Source organism: Procambarus clarkii, chromosome 14 (assembly GCF_040958095.1).
Source record: "Procambarus clarkii isolate CNS0578487 chromosome 14, FALCON_Pclarkii_2.0, whole genome shotgun sequence".
NCBI lineage: Eukaryota > Metazoa > Arthropoda > Malacostraca > Decapoda > Cambaridae > Procambarus > Procambarus clarkii.
In genome coordinates this window covers 7,315,958-7,336,477 of record NC_091163.1, presented here as the reverse complement: position 1 = coordinate 7,336,477, position 20,520 = coordinate 7,315,958, and the positions used below count along the sequence as shown (strand labels likewise).

The following is a 20,520-nucleotide window of genomic DNA, read 5'->3' as shown; positions in this document are numbered from 1 at the left end:
AGCTCTCCAGTTGTGTGTCCTATTAGACACCACAACTGCTTTTTTAATATTCTTAGTTTCGAGAGGAAGTCGTTACATACAAGTGTAACTTGGATGCCTCAGAATATGGAAACTATCAAACCTGGATAAACATAAAACGCATATACAGCTACTTGGCCGGGGGTAAAGTATTATAGATGACAAAGTTCATCTATAATGAACTTTAGTTCATTATAGATCGTTCAAAGTTAACCAACCGTACTAACGCATTCGTGCACAGAGTCCACACAACCATACAAACCCATTCGTGAATGGTGTGTGTAAACAAGTACCTCAGATGAACCAGGCTGGCGGCAACTGCACTCTGGTAATTCCCAAGATGGAGACCGTCCAGAGACATGAACCAACCACAGGCTCCTTCCCCGTAAGGTAATAAACAACGTCTGGAGATAATGTAGAGAGCCAAGGGGAGCTGTGGGAAAATGTGGCAAGGTGCTCCTCTCCTCTCCTTTGTTCCTCAGCTGCAGAAAGCCCTCCTCTGGGGGGTTGAGAGAGCACGGGAGAGAGAGGCTGGAGAAATGTGGTGGAAATGACGTCCTTGTGAAGACAGGAAAGAGCTGGACCGCGTGGAAAGGCGGATCTGGCAACTCTCTTTGTAATATAACCCTTATATAAGGTCACCAGTGTCATGTGTGTCTTCTGGCACTGGATTTTTTTTTTTTTTGAGATATATACAAGATTTATTACATTCTTGTACAGCCACTAGTACGCGTAGCGTTTCGGGCAAGTCCTTAATCCTATGGTCCCTGGAATACGATCCCCTGCCGCGAAGAATCGTTTTTTCATCCAAGTACACATTTTACTGTTGCGTTAAACAGAGGCTACAGTTAAGGAATTGCGCCCAGTAAATCCTCCCCGGCCAGGATACGAACCCATGACATAGCGCTCGCGGAACGCCAGGCGAGTGTCTTACCACTACACCACGGAGACTTCTGAAACTGATATAACTGCTGAGACTGATATAACCCTTATATAAGGTCACCAGTGTCACGTGTGTCTTCTGGTACTGGAATTCAACAGATTCTCAATTCGGAATTTGAGAAAATTCTAAATTGTGGAGATCTTGGTCACAAAAGTTGATTATGATTCACAATCTGGCGTTAATCAGAGTTTAGTTAGTTTTTATCTAGTGAAATAAAGGTGAAACCAGTAAATGTGGTTGTGAAGAGTCGTGTGCATAGTCTTCCATTGTCATCCCAAGAAGTTTGAGATTAAAATATAAATTTTGTCATGAAGCAGCTGATGCATGGAGCCACAAAATAGCGCTGCTGTTACAGAAAACGGATCTTCTTCGGCTCTGAATACGGATAGCTTTAGAAATGCATACAGTACGGATCTTAATAATAATCTTAATTACTATAGCCCGTGCTACTTGGAACTTTTGTTCAGAGTAGCTGAATCTAAAACAACAACGTCCTCGCATACAAAGATCTAAGCTTGTTAATCCAGCCGCCAAACCTCCTGTTCATTAATGAAAAACAGTTTACACGACTTGCAACTGATAACGTCCGACGCTTCCGAACGAAGTGCTTCGCTCACATCCTCTGTTCGAACCACAATTCTATAAATGCTTCGCCCACGTACTTCAAATTCAAGTAATCGCCAACAGAACCTAGACACCCAACTTTACATACGCCTAACTATACATAGAATTGTTATGTATGTTTTAGATTTGGCTACTCAGAACGAAATATCCATGTATAAATAGTGGTTATAAATAGGAGCTGCCTCGTATGGGACAATAGGCCTTCTGCAGTTACCTTGTTCTTATGTAGTACGGGCTATAATGAGCCCGTAATTGAGTTCGGTTATTCGCGATAACATTGTTACTGTGATATTTGGGTCAAAGTTTTAAATGGAGGTGTGGTTTCCTCTTCTCACAATTCTTTTCCTCTTCTGTTTTAGCGCCCTGGTTTTAGCCTTGTCTTGTTTTAATAACATTATCTTGGTGGCGGATATAGATGCCCAGTGTTCACTAGTGCGTCCCATTCTTCAACTGCTTTCCTAATCATTGTAGTCGCTGTGGATTTTACATTTAATGCAGTTTGCTGTTGTTGGAATAATGTTGAGTTTGATGCGCAGGGCTTCAGTAGCTTCACATTCCAGTAAGTAGTGCAATAGTGGTGCCTCTGCTTCTGTTCCACAGATGACACTCTTTTTAACTATTGGGTTTTACCTCCCAGCAGCACTTGTAACAAAGTCTGTGTATGGCTACTGCAATGTCTCTGGATATCTTTTTGCCAGGCTTGAAAGAGGTCGAACCTCTTAACTTTTAAAGTACAGCTAGAAAAGATCAGGGCAAATAGAGGGACCTTGGACAACTGCCGGCATCCTGTCCTCGTCGAAGCCACTAGTGCTCTCAGGTTAGCTAGGTCGTATACTGACCCACAAAGGTGCGCTCAAAAAACTCGCGTAATTAATGATAATGCAAGGTCATTATTATTATTGTTAAGTGGGAAAACTTTCCCTTTGGTGCTATACATATACTGCAACAAAACCTAACCCCCCACTAACACATCCACTGTATTTCACTCGTGTCAAGAACCACCATTACACACATTCATCCATCATACATTACCATCACCATATCTTTAGGGAAGACTCGTGATATCCCGCCAAGACTGGAAGAGCCCAAAGTAGCCACTTTTGTCAGGGGTAACGAGATTTTAATAGGCTGCCCTCCCTCCCAGCCAGCGAATAGATTGTAGCTGGCAGTCGTTCCTCCCTCCCGCTCTATCTCACTCCACCACTTCATTTACTCGGCGAGGGAGATTGCGTGCTTTAATGGCCGGCAGAGCCGTTTGAGAAGCTTGGGGGACCCGTTATTTTGACCACAGGATAGTAGATAGTGTGTTCCATACACTAAAGATAAGCCCTGTGATTATGTTGTCACAGTATTGTAGCTTCCAGTTTGACTTCTTTTGAACGCATTTAACAGATACATGTAAACTCCATTCCGAAGGTTCGATGAATTGACCACAGCACCAATGACCTGATTGATTGATGAAGATTAAGCCACCCAAGAGGTAGCATGGGCATGAATAGCCCGTAAGTGGTAGATTTTTGGGGGTGAATGTGATCTTTGGTCGTGAAAGGATATACTGCGTGCTGAGCTCGCATTTAAATCGTCAGTCCTTACTATGTGGCTGCTACCGCGGGGGAGGACACTGCTTGACAGTACTGATGATGGTGTCCAGCTGATGGACACCTTTTTTGACCAGAAGAGTGGCAGTGTTGATGGCTTCAGACTGGTTACTGCAAGAGGTCACCAATGACCTCGTTGTTACTGCATCATATAAATTAAGAATAAACCCCACTACACTATATTTACGCCTTGAAGAAACACAAATGTTTAATAATTAGTGTGTGTACACCTGCCTATTTGTAGATGCCTATTCCCTTTTCACCTGCTGCCCCTAACATTGAAGAAGTTTCTTGCTGTTTATTTCCACCGAATAAATGTGTTAGATTCGCGACGAAGTGTCCTTTCAGCCGTCAGGGGAGCCTGATGGCTGAGCATTAACTTAACCTAGTCTAGTCTAATGTAACCTAGTCTAGTGTTTATATGAACTAATTCTATCTTTCGGTGTAAATAGTTGTATATTATACCGTGAAACAGAATCTCCTTAATAAAAACCTATATGTTCGTCTATAATACATCACATGACCTGAAGGATTCCAGCTTGACATATCGCAGTGACCATCGTTGCCAGCGACAGAGCCGCCTTTGTCATGATAAACACCCGCTAGTCTCTCCCACTTTTTCAGGCTCGACAATGGTCATAGTTGGATCAATACTTCGCCTGCCGCTAGATTGTATTAAAAAGGGTTTAGGTTTGTGGTTACTCTTTCTTTGTCTCGTATCGCAAGAAATTGGGACATTATATTAAATGTTGCGCATTATAATATTTTTGTATTTTTAGTTGTATTTTATGTTTTCTACGTTTTTTGTGTGTGTGTGTTTTCTTAAGAACAGTCTTGGAACACAAGTTATGTAGTAAAGGAAAGTGAAAGGGGATTATTATGAGAACATACAGAATAAATGCCATGGTACTCTTGAAGCATTTGCTGCTCAAATTTATTGGGGGAACTCATATACTACTTGTACCCCTTCACCCTCTCCTGTGCCGTTAACCCTCTCCTGTACCGCTAACCCTCTCCTGTACCGCCCAGTACTCTACGGGCTCACCATAGCCGTGCTGCTTAGAACTTTTTGTTCCAGGTAGCGAATTTTTAACGCCGCCCAGTATAATAACCACTCGGCCAAACTGACTGTACAAAAGTATTGCAAGTTTCTGACCCGTAACCCAATACCCAACAATTCTCGTGACCATTTTGGGCAAATAACTTCATCATGCTTGGGCCGCATGAGTAACATTTATGCATACGCACAAATGTTAGATACACGAAGTCAGGCTACGATGAAACTTTCATATTCAATATACCTATTTTAAATATTTAGGACCTATTAACTGCCAGCACAATAATTTTTTCCATATCTACACATATATATTAATGCCATAGGAAGTTGAGGGTAAATTTGAACTCTGTGTACTGTCACACAAAGATCACACTAACGTGATGCATCAAATGAACAAATCCACAAGGGCCGTGACGAGGATTCGAACCTGCGTCCGGGAGCATCCCAGACACTGCCTTAATCGACTGAGCTACGACAGGGTAACACTTATGCATACGCTGTGTACTGTGTGTACTTTGTGAACAAGTCTTGTTAATTCTCGTGGTCGGGGACAAGAAGCCTATACTTAGGTTTCTCGACGTCCCCTTTGGTCAACTACTGGCCACCCCCAGGATGCAACCAACAACTGCTGCCTAACTCCCAGGTGCTTTACTGGTAGGTAAAGAAAGGCATCGGGTGAAATGAAATGAGCACAACCGTTTCTGTCTTGCCAGGGGATTGCACCCGCGTCCCTGGACTGTGAGCTAAGTACGTAGTCCACTAGCTGTGCTACAGGTCTGGTGTTGCAGAGGTTCTTGAAGCTCTGGGCAGGGTAACCTATGGTCAGGACGTGTTGTTGCAGCTTTATTAATACTTTTTGTTCTGATAATGATAAATCTTGCCAATTGAGAGGGGAACTGTAAGAGAATGTGTAGAAGTATATATTTTAATATTAGACCAACATGCAACGTTACACAAGAGCTAACATATGGTGGTTTCTTTGCTTGTCAAGTTTTCAGCTGTAACGAGGTGGTGGAGGCGTGGCCCGGGGAGGAGGCCGGGGAGTGGCTGGCCATGAACGGTTCCCTGGTCAGTCCCAACTTTCCCAAGCCTTACCCTGCTCGCCTGCAGTGTCGCGTCCACCTGAAGGCGCCCCACGGATACCGCGTCCAACTCCTCTTCACCCACTTCCTCCTCTTCCATCCACTCAATCTCTCCAACCGCAAGTGAGTGTCTTTGTGTGTGTGTGTGTGGAAGGGGGGGAAGTTTAGCTCCTGGACACCACTTGAGTCTTTGACCCCTCAACGAGGGAGGAGAGCATTGGTAACCCGGCCCTTCTCCCATGTATCCTATACATAGGTGAAAGTACAGTACTATGAAAAGTAGCGGCTTGAAGATGAACGTTTTCTGTGCAAAAGTTGATTGTTCTGTGGATTGGTTCGGTTCGCAAGTCTCTAGTTAGGATAACATTCATATTTTGTATGTTAGTATATTCATTTTAGTTAAAACCAAGGAGGTCTAAGTATAATTTTGTGTTCCCTGGTCAAAAATACCATGAGTTCCACTCATTTAGTTCAAGGTACTGACTAGTGAACACGTGTCTGCTATAATATATTAATTTTAGTTAAGTGTGTTCTGCCTTAAGGAAAAATACTTTACTACTAGTTTGGTGTATGTAACTCTCGTCTCCTGCCTGCGTGGAGTCAGAGAGGTAAGGTAAGATAGGTGGTAAAGTATTGTTGTACTTAGGGGAGGGGGGGGATAGGGTTAATAAATTAAGGTAACATTTCAGCTGGAGTTTCGATCACCAGTCTTGCATTGGATTAGGTGATCTACTCTAGACGTTTTTTTTTTTTTAGTTTAGTTCATTTATTATGCACCCCATACCCATCTTGTGGGCGGTAGTGGAAAGGGTTACAGAGGCACATAATGGGCTCAGGGACTGAACCCCACAATTCATTTAGACGACAGACCATATTTATATTTTTAGTTGCTGGGAATTGTTTCCCTGGAGGCTGGGCCTTTCCTAGCCCCATTAGGGCTAGGAAAAATGAGAAAATCCCTCTCCATCCCATAACAATGTTAAAAGTTAATATTAAAATCATAATAACAGTTGTTTAAATTTTCAAGTTTTCTTTTATTAATTTATCTACTTGGTAACATTTCCCTCTGGTTGCAGTTTTCCCCATTTTCAAAGATACGGTCCGTGTACAACTGTACACTACCCCCTATGTCCGTCCCCAGCTGTGACGCCATGGACTCCGTCACTATCACTGACGACTCCCAACACAAGCTGGGCACCTTCTGCGGGCCCGGCCTCCCTTCCCCCATCATGTCGTCGGGTCCCCACCTCACCCTCGTCTTCAGGAGCTACACCTCTGGCCCAAACGTTACAGGCTACAGAGCCGTATACACCTTCCTTAAAAGTAATTAAGATATACATCTTTATCAAGGATATATTGTAAGGTATGCAAGAAGGGGAGAGGGAGGTAGACCCTGGCACCCCCGGATACTTGTGTGCGTGTGTGCGTGTGTGCTCACCTAGTTGTGCTTGCGGGGGTTGAGCTCTTTGGTCCCGCCTCTCAACCGTCAATCAACTGGTGTACAGATTCCTGAGCCTACTGGGCTCAATCATATCTAGATTTGATGCTGTGTATGGAGTCTACCACTTCACTGCCCAATGCATTCCATCTCTTAACTACCGACACTGAAAAAGTTCTTTCTAACATCCCTGTGACTCATTTGGGTACTCAGTTTCCACCTGTGTCCCCTTGTTCGCGTTCCACTCATATTAATTTAAACAGTTTATCCTTATCTACCCTGTCAATTCCTTTCAGAATTTTGTAGGTAGTGATCATGTCTTCCCTGTGCGTGTGCTCACCTAGTTGTGCTTGCGGGGGTTGAGCTTTGGCTTTTTGGTCCTGCCTCTAAACTGTCAGTCAACTGGCGTACAGATTCTGGAACCTATTTGGTTCTATCAAATCTACATTTGAAACTGTGCATGTAGTTGGCCTCCACTACATCACCTCCGAGAGCATTCCATTTGTCAACTACACTGACACTAACAAAAAATTTTCTAATAGCTCTATGGTTCATTTAGGCACTAAATCCCCCCCCCCCCGTGTCCCCTAGTGCGTGTATGCCCTTTGTGTTAAATAATCTATCTACCCTATCAGTTCCCTTGAAAATCTTGTATTGGTGATTGTCCCCCCCCCCGAACTCTTGTCTTCCAGCGACGTGAGGTTTAATTATCTCTCTTGCTTTACTCTCCTCATACCCCCTCAGTTCGGGGACTAGTCTGGTGGCAAACCTTTGAACCTTCTCCAGTTTAGTTTTATGCTTCGTGAGATATGGATATATACAAGATTTATTCCTTAAATGGGAGTTATATTTTTGTATATTCACAGATTACAAATTTCATGATAATTTAATTCATTGTGTATGTATATTTGGAGAGAATTGTGTTTTCCAAGAATATTATACGAATCTCTGTTAATCGCGGATCATGATATTACTGGAAAAGTGTGTGTTCAGTTAATTTAGTTTTTTCTTTTAAAAACTTGCCTACAATCTTTGTGATTAAGTTTTTGTGATTTTTTAAATATTTATTTTAATAATTGTCTAGTGTATTAATATTTTTTTAAAAGGGATAATTTCTTTTAATTTGTGACAGATTTCGGGATGAAGACTGGCCGCCAGCTGGACTCCCAGCCATGTGTCTTCGAGTACAACTCGACTTGCTATCCCAGAGGCGAGTTCCACAGCCCCAACCCAGGAGGTACCATATTATATTGGCCATCTACCTCTTGTGTGTTATCCCTCTGCTGCACACGAGGTATTTGTTTGCACCCACCTGTCTTACACATGTCTTTTTGGAAATACTGTATATACAATGCATTATAATCTAGAAGAGAATGAAGAAAAAGCAGTTGGAAAAAAACTTATTTCAGGAGAGGACACTGTTGGGAAAATTTGGCAAGTCCTTGAATTAATTTGATAGGAAAGACGTGTTGTTAGGCATAGAAGTAAATGAGATGTATGATGAAGGCACAAAAAGGTTTATACCAAAACAGAAATGCAGAACTAGAAAACAGGATTGGTTCAACAGAAATTGTGAGGGCCAAAGAACAAACAACAAAATGAAATCAATATAGGAAGAGGCCAAGCCCTCAAACATACCAGCAATACAAAGAAACAAGAAACATCTACACGGCAGTGAGGAGAAGGGAAGGAAACTATCATGTGAAAGTGCCAAGCACTGGAAAGGGGTCAGGATAAGGTTTTGGGATGGGACGGGGGGAGGAAAGGAATAGTACCCAACCACTTGGACGGTTGGAGCTTGAACGCCGATCTGCATGAAGCGAGACAGTCGCCCTACCGTCCACCCCAAGTGGTTGAACAAGGGAGAAGAGAAGCAAAATATATTTTGAGAAAGAGATGGCTGACAAATGTAAAACAGAACCAGGCCTATTCTGTAAATTCATTAAAAGCAAAGTACAGATAAAGGATAAAGTTCAGGTTGAAACAGATTCATGGAGAATAAAAGGGAAATGGGTGAAACACTAAATGAACAGTTCCAGTGTGGGCGTGTGTGTGCATACATGCACAAAATGTAGTTTTCAGAGAACGGGACACGCTGCACATTTCAGAAAATAATAGCACACGTACAGGTGTCTTGAGATGAAGCGGAAAAAATTGTCAACCAAGTACCGTAGGAACAAATCGGTTGGCCCAGACGGAGTCTTGCCTAGGATTCTGAGAGAATGCATATCTGAGCTCAGCACTTCAATTGATTTTTCAGTCATCTTTGTGTACAGGAATCTTGGCAGATATATGGAAAAAGGCTAACATACAGGTAGGTCCAATTTACAAAAATGGCTGCAGAGAAGACCCTCTAAGTTATAGGTAGTAACTAAGCAATAATTAATTGTACTTAATAATTGTCAGTATTATTATTACTAATTATAATATCATAAATAGTCTCATTCCAATGCAGAGTTTTCTTCCAAGCACAGAAATGAAACACTTTCTTAAAGAAATGATGGCAGTAATGAGAGGCAATGTATCAGACTGGAGAAATGTCACTAGTGGAGTACCACAGGGGTCAATTCAAGCTTTAAAGAATTCTGATAAAGATCTGGCAGTGGTTCTATACAGAAAACTCACCTGTGGACCGTATCCAAGAAAATTGTTTGAGGAACCTATGCTATGCTTTCCTGTTTCAGAATTGCTTTTAAGTACTGTACATGGATGGCAAAATATTAAAGAAATTGTTCACAACTTTGGTCTCAATAGTTAGAATATGCAGCTGTTGTATGGTGCCCATATATCAAGAAGCACATCAACAAACTGGAAAAGGTGCAAAGCTATGCAACAAAATGACTTCCAGAACTGAAAGAAAAGAGCTACAGGGAGAGGCTAGAGGCATAAATATGCCAAAGCTAGAAGATAAATGGAAAAAGAGGCTATATCATCACTACATACAAAATTACAACGGGAATCGACAAAATTGATAAAGGAGAATTTTTGAAATTTAGAACTTCAAGAACAAGAGGTCATATATTTAAGCTAACTAAACAAGGTTGCAGAAAGACCATTGGAAGGTTCACTTTTACGAACAGTGGTAGATGGTTAGAACAAGTTAAGGAAGAAAGTGGTGGAGGCCAAAAGCTTCGGTAGTTTCACAAATTTATATGATAGAGTACATTGAGAAGGTAGGAAACGAGCATAGCTCTCATCCTGTAACTACACTAAGATAATTACATGTAGGGAGGTATCAGTTTGCACCTTTGTGTTTACATCAGTTTTCAGTAGTTTACACAAATCCCATGTCTATGTAACGCTCAAAGATGAGGACTTCCAAAGGCTGCCCACTGCTTTCTGTGGACATGTGTATTGCTTTATCAGCTTAAGTTCCTGGCACACACAGCTCACCTCTATCCTTGATGCACCAAACAGCTGCACTATGGTAGTTTTTTGTAACACTTTCCATTGAGGGAAGTCTTGAGAACATGAGTAACGCACAACTGCTCTCAACAATCTGCCTTCACGACCAAGAGCAACTACAGTAGTGTACTTTATTTGATGGTTGCTCATAACCTCCTCTTAAGGATTAAATATACTGTATTCATTATACATGATTATAGACAATGTTTATGGATATTCATTACACTAGATAATTATACTGTATAATGGTAAGATTGCTGTGGTAAATTGTTTTTGACATTGACTGCTGTGGTGGGATATTGGAGATGTTTGAACTGCATTAGTACACTCTGAATCAAATTATGTATCTACCTTATAACATTTTGCCATCATTTTGCTATACAGTACTGGTATAACCATACAGGCTTAGCGCTTTTATTTTCACGATTACTTTCCCTGCTAACCACTGTCAACCCGCCCCACAGGCACATACCCGAGGAACACGGTCTGCCACTATATCTTTAGAGGCTGCAACCACCAGAAGGTTAAGGTGATGTTTAAGTACTTTGATGTTGAAGGTGTGGCACCGTAAGTAATTTATTTCTTCTTTTATGCTTTGTGTTGTTCAGTTGCAAATGTTATCATAGTACAGGGTATTGTTTTGATACTTCTATCTTGCCTTAATGATTACCATTACTATATAATTGTTTATACTGTTGGTTTGGTAAGCCTTCTCTCTTGGTATGTCTGGTGATCATCTCACATTGTCACTTGAGGGGTTATACCAGGGCTAGAGCAGTTATGACACGGCATTCACTGCCGTTTTATTTGAAATTAAATTTGCTGGTTTTATATAAACTGTGCAATGTTTGATTTGGTCTTCTCCAGGTGCACAGCAGAAAGTGGCAGTGATTATGTTGAATTCAGCAACTTGCCAACCCAAGATATACTCCCAAGACGGTGTGGACGCTTTGCTCCCAAGGTTAGGTCACATACTTGTATCCCCTGCTTCTCTCAAGGTCATTTCTGCTTCTTGTTCTTTTGGGTACTCTACCCTCATTCCATTCCCATGCTTTACTAACAATACACATTCCAGTACACCTTGTGGAACACATCTCGGTACACTCCAACACAGTGTACTGGTCATCAGATATTGTCATTTAAGGATGCAATTGGTCTAGACCAATCATCGGGTAAGTCGGTGCCGAGAATTAAAATAGCCATCTATGATACATCTTTAAACAAAACATTCAGTATGAATGTCATCAGTGCTTCTTTAGAACCAAAGTATTGCACCGATGTCTTTTTATTGAGCATTGGTGAATGCGCAGTTTCCTAGCTATAATCAACTATATAGTACACCTCTGGCCACCACCTGTTACTAATTAGTAATGTATTTTATTTGCTTTCATTTCAGGTAGTGGAATCGGACGGCCCTTTCTTCCGGGTAACATTCCATAGCAACCACAAGTTTGATGGTATGGGCTTTGCTGCTACTTTTCATTTCCTGTCCATGGATGATAACCCCAGTATCATCCAGACCCCCTCTCTTACTACTGCTGGTTTGTAGTTTCTGTGTACATCATTCCCATTGTGGATGGTTTAGCCACATGAGTGTTTAGTACATTATCATAATTATTTGCTAAAAATATACAATAGATAATGTAACAGTTTGGGACTAGTGTTCTTGTTACACCATCTCATCCGCTTGTATACAGTATTTGAGATCTTTAACCTTAACCTGTTTACCTTTTTCTACATGCGAACCCATCCTCACAGCAAATCCATTGCTGTATAATGAGAGAAAACACCCCCCTTCAAACCACCTGAAAAATTATCTAGATCTAATCTATCCCTATCTTGCATACAGTGATTGTGCATGGGGTTCAACCACTGCACACTGCCTCGAGCCCATCATCACTCGGCAAAAATCTGCTATCAGAACAATAACACACACACACACTGTTTTCAGACAGCACTCAATCTCCCTGTTTAGATCCTTAAACATGCTAAACATAAATTCATTCCACACCTTCTCTTGTGCCATTAACATTTACAAAACCCTGTTCTTAAATGCAAATCCTGATCTGAAACTCTTCCTTGACAGATGTAATAGAACCCATCAGCACCACACCAGAAATAAATATCTCTTTGATATCCCCAGTCAAACTAAATCTGTGTAAAAACACTATGAAAATAAAGGAACTTAGTCTATGGAACTCCCTAACGAATTAAAAAGCTGTCCAACCTACGCCTTATTCAAAAATAAAATAAAAGTACCTAATTTCATCCTCATAGTTCCCCTACCTAATGCCTTAAACTCACACTGTATCTTGTTACCTACTCCCCCAATATGTGCCTAAGCCATTCAACTTCACTACCCAAAACGTTATGGGTGTTACTGGCTTCTGCACAAATGTAAAAATACCAATCTTACATAATCTCGCCAACCCATTGTACCTTCTTGGAAATAAATTATCATTATTATAGTACATGGGATGAGGAATACTAGGTTAAAACAAATTATTTAATTAAATTATACGAGTTTTATAGTGATATCTAGTAAATCTTGAGCTAATACTTAGCAGTATTTTAATATATATGTACTTTTTAAATAAGGTACATGTTGTGCTAAGAGTTTAATGTTGACAAATGTGGGGTTAAAGTCTAGGAAATTGTAATATCTTGCCTAACATTGACAAGATAAAATTTTAGACATTGTGCTGAAGAATCGACAAATTTTCTAAACAATTATGACTTGTTCTCAAGCATCGAGTATCTCCTATATACTGTATATAATTATCATATGTTATATAGGAGGTACCTGATGCTTGAGAACAAGTCATAATTGTTTAGAAAATTTGTTGATTTTTCAGCACAATGTTTAAAATTTTATCTTGTCAATATTAGGCAAGATATTATAATTACATACAATATAATTACATTCAATTACATTGCAGGATAGCTTTATTAGGAAAATGATTCTAAGTGAATTAAAATTGGAGCTTAATAAATGGATGAATGTAAACAGTCCCATTAGCCATGCTCCGAAGGGTACGTAGAGGGTTACAAGGGATAGCATCCAAACGAACACCTCTATTAGTAACAACTCCAGTTCCCAGAATATCAGGATTACAGAAAGAACACATGACCATAATTCCATAGGAGACATTAATGCAGGTGCATCGACAGTCGAGAATAGTGGTGACATGGTCAGATCAAGAAGGATAAGAGGATTGGACGCAGTGTCACAGCCTCATTAGACGTTGAGATGTAAGTCTCATCCTAATCACACACTCGGACCTTGATAAAGCACTTGGGAAGTGCGAAAGACTTGGTGCAATTTCTTTACATAAATTTAACAAATACACAAGTGTGGGTTTTTATCCTAATGCAATCATATAAAATTGTATTAGTCATTTAACTGCAAATACAATATAATGGAATATTTTAAAAAACTTTCAATATTTCAGGTGCAGTTAGCCGGACAACCCATGTCATGTGTGTATGTATATTTATCATTTCCATACAATGCATATTTATATCTTAAGATAAACTGTTAACTCTTTCTAAAATATACAGATTTGTAAAATGTACTATATATATATACAATATCTTTTTAGTAAAAAAAAATTTAAAAAATTAATCTATTTTTCAGCCTCATCCCCAAATGAAGTCAGCTTTCCATGATGGTTAGGTGTTTGCATGCTACATTGATGACATACACTGTATTGTATTTGGCTTGTGTGAAATGCCACCTCCACCTCATTTCTCATCACTGGACAGTTGGGTCTGCCCTGGAGCAGCAGGTAATGTGTGCACCCAATTCTCTAGATTTGACACGTATACAATTTTAAGTGATTTTGCTGAACCAGACATGTAAGAATCTACGCATTACTCTTTACTCAACGTATTAGATTAATTTTGCTAAAATGCCAACATTTTTAAGACGTAGTAGATGGCATCAAAGTTGGGATGTATAAACTGAGGACAGGTTGTGACTATTGGGGTAAAGTGTGAATATTGGTGTGATCCTGTAAATCGGTCGGCTGGTGAATTTCAGCTAGTCATTGTGTTTTAACTCATGTCGTGGCTCGTCCCTTTTTTTCGTCATTTTGCATTTTATAACGATTCATCTTGTCAGGGACAGGCCGTCTGTGTGTATATATCAAAATATAGACCTCTACTTCAAAAGGTCAGATGTTCATGTAAGTCTGACCCTATGAACAAGAGGTGTAGATATTGATCCAGACTACTACTTTAAACATTAGATATAACATGAACAATGGGCAAGGGAATAAAGCTCAACAAATCGCAATGTAGGACAAAACGGATGCTTTTTCACCTATAGGGTTATAAATCCATGGAACTACCTACCTGCTGAAGTAATAATGTCAAAACGCTGGTGCAATTTAAGAACAGGTCAAATCAACAGGACAAAAGGGGAAGGGGGACCTTTGACATGCCACTGGGTTCCTGTCATCATGTAGGCCACAAGAGAGATAGTGACCCCTCAGGTAAATTCAGGTAAATATATTTTAGGCATATTTCGAGGTCCCCCCAAGGTTGAATTACTAACCCTCCTTAGGATGCAACCCTACAAGAAGCTAACTACTGGCTACCGTTTTACTGCTGGGTGACCAGAGGCATTAGGTGATCAAACATGTTTGGGTAAGTTTCCTGCACGTCCAGGATTCAAACCCAGAATTCCTGATTGAGAGTAGAGAATGAACCCAGCTGTAGTACCGAGACCCTGCCAAGTCATCCTAAGCACCGCTTGCTGCACTCACATCTTGCAAATATTTCTCCCTGTACATCCTGATGTACAATTATTACATTAAACTATTTTGGTAAGAATACAACAACAAAAATCTTGCTGTAAATATTTATTTTAGTAACTTGCTGATGGAAACATGGAATGCATCCCAAGCTTCACAGTTTCTGGCTTTCACTTATGTTACAGATATTTCCAACAGCTATAACATTACTTCATTTTAAAGCATACATAAGAAAGCATTACTATTGAATAGTTCAACAAACTATTTTGGTATTTTTCTTAAAATTAGACATGTTCTTTTAAATATGCTCCTATTTAATGCTTCAAGAATAACCCGAGATCATAGGCAATCTTTGTGTGTATACTGTACTGTAAATCTACAATATCACAATGTAATATGTATCCCAAATGGATCCATCTAGTACAGTAATGGTCATGTTCATTACCAAAATTATTTACAGTAACTATACAATTTGGCAAAATGTGCATCCCTATAAAAACTTCACATGTGCATACAAACAAGATCATGTGAAAATGTCTACAAATATTTAAAAGATGTTAACACACTTACCTATTTCATAAAGTGACATACCTAAAATGCATAGTATAACCTCTTACACTTTTCTTCAAAGAATTACCAAACCAATCTCTTCATTCATGTCACACATGTACGATAAAAGGAACATATTACACCAATTTTGTTGAGAAGCTATTATATACATCAGACCAAAGACATACATTACTGAAAATAAAAATGATAAAACAAATTGCTGGACAAAAGCAATTGTTAAAACACATTTGGAGTGGCAGCTAAGCTAGCTAGATGAAACTTTACATGTCTGATGGTGAAATTTATATTGTTTAGATGTTACTAAAGGTTGCTTTTTAGCAGCAATTATTTTTCTAATGATACCAAAACAATTACCTCTGACAATTAAAGTGGTGAACTTTCTAGCTATTACTTTCAAGCAAATTTTATTGTAAGACATTTTGATTTAACAGATTCAAGTGTAACTACATATTGTTCAACTTTAGAGACATTCCCACCAATCATAGATTGTACATGCCTTAGGTGCAATGATATTACACCTGCTTACTTCACTGTTAGATATAGTTACTTTGCTTAACCACTGCATTGTGCACCGTACCTTGAGGCTCTCAACAGGTGGTGCACAACGTGCCTCGGGGATCTTGTAGGTATAGCGCATCATTCAAAACTTCCACAGCCATGCGGCGTTCACATCAGCTTCCTCAGGCTTTCCTAAACAGACCCCATTTAAAAAAATCGTGGGCAACATTCCTGGGTGTGAGAGCCCCAGTACTGAGTAAGCAACCAAGGCTGGCGCATGCAGCATGAGCTAACAGCATTGCTGTTCAGCTTTTGACCACAATATTCCAAAAAATCTCCAAATATACACTATATGTATCTGGTATTATTTAGCCATGATAGTATTACAGAAAAGCCTGACTGCGATAACGACTGCGTAAAATGTTCAGATATAGGTGAATGAATGCTGTTCAAGAAGTTCAGAGCGCTAGCCACAGCACACTGCCATTAATTATTTCATCCATCTAAAATTCTTCAAACGATTTCTCATGTTCCTTTACGAAATAAACATGTGGAAAATTATTCATTTACATGATTTAATGACCAGGATTCTGAGAATAGCAGGATTGTGGTGAGGATTAGTGGGAGGAGTACTGTTGGTGAGGGTGGGAGGGTCGAGGTAGTGTCGTCTGCTGGCTGGTGTGTGGCAACATGTTATTGTCTGTAATAACAATACTAGCTTAGTGGTTTGCTATGGTGAACACAAATGTAGATGCTTATATATAATGTGTGTATAGTGTAATAACAGCAAAAGGCTTATGTTGGGGGAGGAGCCATTTAGGTGAGGGAGTGAGTGAGGCTGTTGTCTGCTGTGTGACTTGTCATGCAGTGGCCACTATGCTGTTTGGACACTATACCAGCTTATTAGTATAGTTATGGTGAATAAAGCATGTAGTTACTATGTGTGTACATAGTGTAATAACATCACAAACAGTATTGTGGGAGGAGTAATGTTGGCAAGTTAGGTGTTGAAGGAGTGAGGGAGGGCTGGCTGGGTGTGGCAGCCCTCTCTTGTTTTTGGAGCTCACCATACCAACATAGTGGTTTGCTATGGTGAACACACATGAGATAGGCATATACAATGTGTGTATATAGTGTAATAACACCAAAAACTGTTTGATTGATGGTAGAATATAATATACATGTCTCTCATATGAGCCCCATAATTTTGAGCACAGCAATGTTCCACACATTGAACTATAAATTCCACAAATTACACACTTGAATAATAATACAGCATAAAACCAGAGAAGAAATGAATGATAAACATCAAAATAATTGTGAAACATTATATTCGTGGCAACTGCTGCCCCACTGGGTGGCGGGGCCTTGAGCTCTATCGCTCAGCGCCCATATGCTCAACTTTTTAGCTCCATCGTGGCTCAAGTATGTTGCATACAATATTCTTTTTTAGTTTCCAGTGATCAGAGATGGCATTTTTATGTAAGGGGAGAAAAAAATTTTTTGTTAAGAATTTATTTTCGGCGCACCACGGGGGAGTGTCAAATTTTAATGCAGAGCAGTGCAGTGGTTAATTACAAAAATGGAACATTAGTCTTAAGTTGTAAGACAATTAAGATGACAGTATTGTGAAAAAAAACGGTGAAAGACAGACCTAAATTTAATGCTTCACATATTACTAAAATAGTAGGAAAGGGGGTATACAGTATAGTGGTTCTTTAGTGATACTATGGTGAAACTTTCAATAAATTGAGGACTCTTAGTGTGTGTGTGTTTGTGAAAAAATTCAAACTTGCTCAGTTCCCTGTGTACCTTGGAGAAGTCATTTTGTCTAAATTTGCCTTTTTGAAGTTGTTAGAAGTAACACTTAATGTGTGGCACATCAGAAACCCATATAGCCTGAATTTCTGTGGACAAAATTAATCTGGCGTATTCAATCTTATCCCTGAGAGAAAGTTATACTGTATTGCATAGGCCAGGAAGGCAAAGTATAAAGTTCTAACAGGATAGGTGGAAATAATACCTGCATAATACAATGGAAACAAAAATTATATTTTAAAGTTTGTTGCCTGAAAGAATCAAGGTGTGAAATGATGACAAGGTAAACAGGATACAAATTTTCTCAGATTTTGGGGCAATTGAATATAGGGAAAAATGCAACCATCATTATCAAAACTGAGGGAACTATTGCAGTAACCTATTGTATATTCAAAAAATATACAGTATTCATAAATATTTTGGCAAATCTCGTTACATAGACCTGCATGTTCTCATTATTAGTGTAATTAGTGGCATCCCTAAAATCAAGATTGTATTCTGGAATTTTTGTAAAATAAGTTTCCAGAAACTTTCCAAGTTTATATTAAGTAACGTTTGTCTAAATATAATTAAACAATACATAAAAAAATAAGGCACGGAAAATTTGTTTGGCCTGTGCTACAAAAAGATAAGTGGGCTCGAACAGAGGCGGCAAAATACAATTAGTACTGTCATGCCATTTTTAACAGACCAATTCAGGGTTCTTGATGCCCCATGTTAATGCCACCCTCAGCTACAGAATCAGTGCCATACTCCTCTACCAGCTGCTTCCCTCCCAAGCAATAATTATGGCTTTACAATATTTAATAAGTAGGATGCCATGAAGGTGAGGTAGACAATAGCTTAAAGTTCAACAATCAACACTTCCATACCCCCAAGATAAACTCTGGTAGTCAAAATACATTTAACAGTCAACAAAGGTACAAAAAAATCTATATTGTTACACAAATATAAAACAAAACAGGTTACTTAACAAGCTGCTTAATTAATATTCCAATTTTGAGGCTTTTGTCAGTTATGTATTAATGCTTTGTTCTACCAGATTAGTTCGGTCTCGATTGCTCATGAAAGTATTAACTGGGAGTAATTAATTGAACCCCATCCATACCGGGCAAACTTGCCCCTGGGAAGGGAGCAATCTTGGGGGAAGGAGGGAGGGGAGGATGATAAGTCAGGCAGCCCTCCACCAGACAGGAAAAACTAGAAAGTAAAGAACCCCCAAAAGTGCTCCACAATAACAGGAGGCCAGAGACAGGCACGGTCGCTGCTTTTATGCAAGCTGGCAGTACAGTGCGCCCCAACCAGCAACAAACACTCCCTACCCAGAGCCAAACGAAAACACACAGACCCAAGCTGACCCCAAGGGTGAGGCAGAAGCCAAGTGACCGCTACCCCTACCGGAGTGGAAACCCACAAGTCTCAGGAAAGATGACCCTAAAACCAAGGGAAGTACTTATTGTGCACCTAGGGAAGAGAACCCCAAGTGCATGCAGCCCTAGTACTCTTCGCCAACGCTTCAGCACACAGCAGGCATCACCGCTAGGGTCAAAATTCTGACAGGCAATTGAGGCCAGAGTAAACATCCGCCCCAGTCGGCTTCAGTCGACAAACTGGTGGGCAAATGGCTGGCTCGGTGGGACAGGGGGCCCTCCCCCTCCCAGGAAAGGGGGTAACGAGAACGAGTGGCACATCAGGTTGATGACCATATTCTTGTTTCCTTGTATTTTCTTGGAGAGTTTAAGCCTCTGTTTCGGTCTCCGGTTGCAATTTTCTAAAAATTAGAGTCTGTTTTGGGGCGCCTACCTTTCTGGATGCCCAACCCCAGTCTACAGCAGATGTGAATATTCTCTCAAAGTGGAGTTTTCATAGGACATTGCTCCCTTTGCCTCTTTAAGGGAACCAGGTTCTGGCTCGTGGTTCCTGGTAGGCATGACAACTCCATATGACTGAAGCCCCCAGATTAATATCAGTCCTTTAGCGCCAGGGAGCCGACGGGGCTTCCCCCAGAAAGACAATATGATCACCGAGTACAAAATAGTAACGGAAATCTACAAAATTCATAAGGAAGAATTCCTGAGACCTGGAACTTCAAGACAAAGAGGTCATAGATTTAAGCTAACTAAAGAAAGCTACTGAAAAAAATATGAGAATTAACTTTTGCAGAGTGGTAGATGCTTGGAACAAGTTGAGAAGTTGGTGGCCAAAACTGTCAGCCGTTTCAAAGTATTACGAGTACCGGGAAGATGGGACACCACGAGCATAGTTCTCATCCTGTAACTACAATTCGGTAATTATACACACACAACTCGCTCTCTTTTTGCACTGTCCAACATTGAAAGAAGGGTCAACATAATGTGATAAGGGACAATTTGAAATGAATACTGTACATTGCTCTTGCTCTGTCTCTAAAAAATGAGTAATTAAATACTGGAAGCACTGAGCATCAACCTGGCAGTTTTCTTTTTAATACAAATAAAATAGTCATAAGCAATGTAGGATATAATGTATCCTAGGCATAGAGAATGTAGGATATGCCTAAAGTATATTAGTGGCTTTAGGCAATGTCCTTACCTACTTATGAATCCAACAATCTACCTATATCCTATGAATGTATGCATGTACTTTTTCCTAAATAACATGTTCATTCATTAGAATAAGTATTGTTACATATTAAACAATTAAACATTTCTACTCTTGAAATAAATTTAAGGA

At 39.9% G+C, this 20,520-nt stretch overlaps 1 protein-coding gene across 6 annotated transcripts in view; it reads left to right on the top strand.

Moving 5' to 3' along the window:
* Positions 1–17,751, top strand: part of LOC123772038 (suppressor of lurcher protein 1) — a 55,679-nt gene extending 37,928 nt beyond the window's left edge. The window contains exons 3-10 of one of the 6 annotated variants that reach the window (XM_045764905.2): positions 5,232–5,445; positions 6,464–6,645; positions 7,893–8,054; positions 10,630–10,732; positions 11,033–11,126; positions 11,562–11,706; positions 13,618–13,649; positions 13,803–17,751. In XM_045764905.2, the coding sequence (XP_045620861.2) occupies positions 5,232–5,445; positions 6,464–6,645; positions 7,893–8,054; positions 10,630–10,732; positions 11,033–11,126; positions 11,562–11,706; positions 13,618–13,649; positions 13,803–13,841 (971 nt within the window). In that variant the 3' untranslated portion in view covers positions 13,842–17,751. The other 5 variants (XM_069324312.1, XM_045764927.2, XM_045764917.2 and 2 more) reach the window with 5 other exon arrangements.
* Positions 17,752–20,520: the final 2,769 nt, after the last annotated feature.